The sequence below is a fragment of the Macrobrachium rosenbergii genome, chromosome 12, assembly GCF_040412425.1.
Source record: "Macrobrachium rosenbergii isolate ZJJX-2024 chromosome 12, ASM4041242v1, whole genome shotgun sequence".
NCBI classification, from domain to species: domain Eukaryota; kingdom Metazoa; phylum Arthropoda; class Malacostraca; order Decapoda; family Palaemonidae; genus Macrobrachium; species Macrobrachium rosenbergii.
Window position 1 is genome coordinate 105865575 of NC_089752.1, and position 5752 is coordinate 105871326.

The 5752-nt window shown below is 39.5% G+C and overlaps 1 protein-coding gene across 1 annotated transcript; it reads left to right on the forward strand.

Moving 5' to 3' along the window:
* The first annotated feature begins 1599 nt into the window (after window positions 1–1599).
* LOC136843821 (T-box protein VegT-B-like) lies at window positions 1600–5169 on the forward strand. The gene is made up of 4 exons (XM_067112605.1): window positions 1600–1944; window positions 2614–2809; window positions 3133–3680; window positions 4157–5169. The coding sequence occupies exons 1-4, from the start codon at window positions 1800–1802 to the stop codon at window positions 4834–4836; spliced, it is 1569 nt and encodes a 522-aa protein (XP_066968706.1). The 5' UTR covers window positions 1600–1799; the 3' UTR covers window positions 4837–5169.
* The last annotated feature ends 583 nt before the right edge of the window (window positions 5170–5752 follow it).

The following is a 5752-nucleotide window of genomic DNA, read 5'->3' on the forward strand; positions in this document are numbered from 1 at the left end:
GCCTACTGTCACGCCGGGCCAATAAAGAGAGCCGCTAAACGCAGCAAGAACCGCTAATGTAGCGCTGTCACATCTGGGCAAACGTTGTCGAGAGCGTGGAAAATTCCCCATCATCAAAACTCTAATGAAGAACGTGTTATTCTTATTTAAGATGAATAACCAGGTAAAAATACAAGCAAATAAATATAGAGACATAAACCAACTCCATAAAGGCGCACAGTTCCAGAAATTCCTCGGCGATCTCTTCCAAAAGAAAAGGTGAAATCGATTCATCAGATTTCGTATCACTTCCACCCCGCTCATTTAGATTTCCTATCACTCGGAGGTGGTTCCCTGCATTCCTTTGATGTCTGAACAACTGACTCCCTTATCGCATACTTGCCTTTAACCCTTCCTTTATTTACTTTTTTTATGAGGAAAGAATACAAAAGAAATGTTTTGTCCTCTAACGACAACTGGAACTTCTCGAGTATATATTTTCCCATCTGTACATCATTGTTAATTATACCTACGTATCATACCTTTCCATTGGTAAAAAAAACTTCAGATTTCCTAGAGGAAAGAGTGGAATTTTGTTAAAACGTAAAAAAAAAACCACTAGAATATATCCAACTAAATACCTTTAAGGTCACTACTAACATGTAAAAGTATGTAAATATGTAAATTACTTCCTGAACATACGAGATGAAAATCTTTAAAAAAAAAGTCGTCTCCTCATAATTCTTAATCTACTGAAATTGTCAACATTCCACAGACTAGTCTCGTGAAGTTGTTTGACCCAATGAATGACTGAATGAGTGAGTGAGTAAATGAATGAATGAGCGCCATTCATTTATTTATTTATTTTTAGTAAGATTGACGACGACGCAGTGAACATGAGAACAATATTGAACAGGGCCCCTCAAACAGGACATACCATTGCATACTAATGTTTCCCCTCCATTTTCCTTATAAAAGCTGGAACTGGAAGTGAGTCCGTATCATGGAATGCGTTACGAGAAGATGAAGCAAGACATCGGAAGACGGTTCGTCTCTGAGGGCACGGCAATAGCACGGCCCGGGAAATATCACTGAGTCACGCTTGTTCTATTGCACGGTCGAGAAAAATCGACGGATGTACGTAATGGCGGTTGTCGTAACTTCTTCCATTTGTTCGTTCTATGGACGAAAATGATTTTAGATGTTTTTTTTTTTATTTTCGGAATTCTTCAGCGCTTATATTGACCCTATGTATAACTTTTTAACGTACTGAAAAAAACACCATTTCGAATGAAACTTTTTAAACCTTCGTATTTGTTGTTTATAATGAAACGAGGAAAAAAACTGCTTTCTGACAATACGGAGATTAAGAAACGCATTTAAATTCACGCATACGTGCAAATTTGCTTTTTATTATAATCAAGATTACGGTCAATAAAAGGTGAGGGAGGCCCCTCAAATACTTAGGACGGATTGTTCCCGGAGGTATGGGTTATTTGGTAAATCTCTGACCAGCTCGTAAATAGATTAAAACGTGCCTGTCTGACCCCGTCTCATCTCTTACGATTGGTGGAGGGCGTGCGGGGGCGTGGCTACTGAAGGCATACAAATACCGGTGCAAGCAACCAATTTCCTCATTAACTCGGAAAACATCAATCTGGAAACAAGGCTGCGCTAGCTGGCGAAAGCACCATTTTTGAGTGAACGTTGTGGAAGCGGTGAAGGAGCTACTCCTTAGTACTAGTACTACTCAAACTCCGTACCACTAGTACTACTCAAACTCCGTACCACTAGTACTACTCAAACTCCGTTCATCCAGAATGTACGACACAAGCTTCCCGTACATGGGTGGCCATGGATATCCCCAGAAGCCAATTCCTATGAAAGTCCATCCTGCAACTCCTGTGCCCATCGAAGCATTCCCTTACCCGGACGGGAATCTACCTGGGCATTACGGTTTAATTGGTGAGTAGGATGATGCTTCGTTCTCCAAGTCTTCAAGTTGTTCTTATGTGGATGTGATTGTGTGGAGTAACTTTTTTTATTTTTTTGAAGTGCACGTTTTCCAAAGCTTATACATATATATATATATATATATATATATATATATATATATATATATATATATATATATATATATATATATATATATATATTTGTGTGTGTTATTCTATTCAGTACTGTCGCTAGTCACATGTGTAAACTCACTTGCACGATACTCATTTAGCCACGTGGTTAAAATTTTAGCGTGTGTGTGTGTGTGTGTGTTCGTGTGTATAAATAAATAAATATATATACATATATATATATATATATATATATATATATTTATATATACATATATAAATATATTTATATATACATATATAAATATATATATATATATATATTATATATATATATATATATATATATATATATATATATATATATACAGTAAATATATATATATATATATATATATATATATATATATATATATAAATATATATATATATATATATATATATATATATATATTTATATATATATATATATATATATATATATATATATATATATATATATATATATATACAGTAAATATATATATGTTGCCACAGAAACTAATGAATCTTATTTCTGATTTCTTAGGACATCCACCACATCTGTATCCCGAGTACATGGCAACAGCAACAACAACAACGCCCCCTTTTGCCGCACCCGGAAGTCATCTGCCTTATGTGCCAAATCAGTCCGAGTGCCAGATCGAGGCCCGTCTCGAGAACGAAGACCTGTGGAACCGGTTTCACGAACTCGGGACGGAGATGATTGTATCCAAAACTGGCCGGTAAGTGATGCTTCTCTTTCGCTCGTTTCATTTCTAAGCACGATCTGAACAGTCAAAGCCTTGTCCTCGTGATATATTGATGTGACCTGTCAAATAAACAAAATAAGGAGACAGGAGTAGGCATGATAATCCTAACCTTTCCTAGAGTGCCATGTCCTGACCTTACCTTCCTAACCTAACCTATAGGGCGTTGTGCCGTGATCTGGCAAGGGGGCTTCGTCCCCAACCCTGACGCCCCCACCCCAAGTAACACTGAATATCCCTGTCTCCCTACTCTGCATACTACCCAACAAAAATTAAAAGAACTTTTCTGTGTTTTTCAGGAGAATGTTTCCGTTTCTGAATATATCTCTGAGGAACTTGGATCCGAATACTATGTACGCTGTGCTCTTGCACATGGTTCCTGCTGATGGATATCGGTACAAGTACACCAAATCCGAATGGGTCAGGGCCGGGAAAGCTGACCCACACATCGGACACGTTTATTACGTTCATCCAGATTCTCCGCAGAAAGGCAGCAAGTGGATGAACCGCATTCTGTCTTTCCAGAGGGCCAAGTTGACCAACAACACACTGGATCAAAACGGTCACATCATTCTGAATTCGATGCACAAATACAATCCCCGGATTGTCGTGACGACCGTCTACGATGCTACCCCAGGGGCGAAGTGGCCCCAGTTCAGAGATTTCATCTTTCCGAAGACGTCTTTCATGGCGGTCACTGCGTACCAGAATGCGAGCATCACGCAGCTCAAGATTGACAACAATCCGTTCGCCAAAGGCTTCAGAGAAACGGGACAGGGCCGCAACAAGAAAAAGAACGCCAGAGACGATGCAGCTGCTCAAGACCTGGACCAAAATGGAATTCACAGTAGGTGTTCAATGTCTTTTTCCTAAGGATTGTTAACGCTTGCCTTGTCGTGGTATCTGTCATTTTTCGGTACCGGTCTGTACAAGAAACAGTTTAGGAATAACTCGTACACTTTTTGTTCGTTATTTTAAAATGAGATTTGATAAGACTTCTACTATTGTAAGAAATATGATGCTGATTATACTTATAGCTGACCAAAGAAATCTGAAATAATATTGTATAAATGTCGTGTATTGCATTAATGTAGTACAACGATTTAAAAAAAATGCTAATTACTTAATGACATTAGCTAAGGTCACTAAAAACCTCCTTGGTAGTTTTAAGGCTACCAAGAGCAAACCTTCATTGCTTAGCACTTCATTTAATTCTTAATATAGGCTACAGGAGTAGCCTTAAAACTCAAATTTTAACCGTTTCATTTTACAAGTAACGTTTGTTTTTTTTATATAGAAATTCACGTTGCATTTTCTTTTCAGTGCTTTCTGCTCCTCAAGACGCGGACGAAATCGAAAACATGAGCGTACTGGATATGTCTGACCAAGGATACAGGTCGTCGTCTTCTATGTCCCCGGAGAGCACCATATCTGCTCCAGTGTCATTACCCGAAATATCCGAGATATCTGACGAGGAAATAGACGTCGGTAAACCCCCGACACCTCCTTCCCACAGCCATCTGAGGCTATTCAGGTCATGGGTCGACGACGACGACGACGACGACAAAGAGGCGACAAACCAACGCCCCAATCCGTCCGGCAGAGAACAGACGGTGGAGCACAGGCCCGGGGACAACGACGGAAGAAGCGGAGGATCCTCCGAAACGCCCAAGGATGACCTACGTCTACCTGCGCCGCTGAGGGATCCTCAACGTCCTCCTCCTCCTCCTCTTCCTCCGACGCTTTTTCCTCCTCATCATCCTCATCCTCATTCTGCAGCCTTGCAGGACGTGTTGATGCCTGCCGTCGCTGATAACAGGTCTCCCGCGTTTCTGCCCTCACCTGGTATGCTGGCCTATCCATATTACCTGTACAGCAGCCCGTCCGCAGCGTCCTCGGGGAATTCTTACCCATACCCACCGTTTGTGCCTCAGAACGGAGCCTTGCCGGAATCCCCAGCTCACCCCTTCCACTTCACTTTCCCCGTTCATCCCCCCAAATAAACACCGGCAGATCTCAGTACAAGTGTTGGTTCTAGTCACCTGACATAAATTTTTATTTTAAATGGAAGGAAGATGAAAACACATCTGGTTTTAAGTAGTAACATCCCCTGTTACGTTTTTGCATGTCAAATTGGATTCTGGCCACCAGGAATATTAGTCATTAGGTATAAGAACATTGCAAGCTTTAATTCTGACAATAAAGCTATGGTCGAATTCTCCTATTTCAATCTTCTGTTTTGTCTTTGTTATGTATAAAGTTGTACATATTGTAAATAGCATATAATATACAGAATACTGCATATGATCTGAATATAATAAATGAAATGAGATTCACTTGCCGTGTTTACTTAAATGTTGCCTGGAAATATCTTTTAAACTAAGTACAAGAATGCAGGAGTTGAAAATGGTAGAAATTTCAAGAAGAAAATCCGAAAGTTTCATGAAAAGCATGTCAGAAAGTAAAAGTGAGAGAGAGAGTGAATGAAGTATGTGAGGTGTAAGAACAAGAGCTACAAAAGTAAAATACCTTAGCAGTATCGTAAGCAAAATGGTGTATAAAGCAAAAAAAAAAAAATAAAAAGAGAGAGAGAGAGAGAGATAAGTATTAGAAATACCAGTATCAGCAAAATTACATTTTTAAAAGAAAAATTAGATAAATTTTGTTTTAGTATTAAAGGACAGGGAGGTAAAAGTGCAAAACACACTTAGACAAAATTCATTCGCTACACAGGGATAGTTACAGCAAAGCACCTCACGTGGTGCACTGTAGGCATTGCTTAGAGGTGTTTGCGGCGTCCCTTGTGCCCCTATCTGCACCCACTTCTTTTCCTTTTTCTTCACCTTTAGTCCCGCTTGCTGTCCAGCTCCTCTAACTGTCACTTTTCAGTGCTACTGGGGAAGTTTTCTCCCAGTTTCA

Excerpts from the sequence above, each read along its gene's own strand:
- LOC136843821 (XM_067112605.1), top strand. The coding sequence starts at position 1,800 with ATGTACGACACAAGCTTCCCGTACATGGGTGGCCATGGATATCCCCAG. Across the intron at positions 2,810-3,132 it reads ATTGTATCCAAAACTGGCCG|GAGAATGTTTCCGTTTCTGA; the intron begins GTAAGTGATGCT and ends TGTGTTTTTCAG. Across the intron at positions 3,681-4,156 it reads GGACCAAAATGGAATTCACA|TGCTTTCTGCTCCTCAAGAC; the intron begins GTAGGTGTTCAA and ends TTTTCTTTTCAG.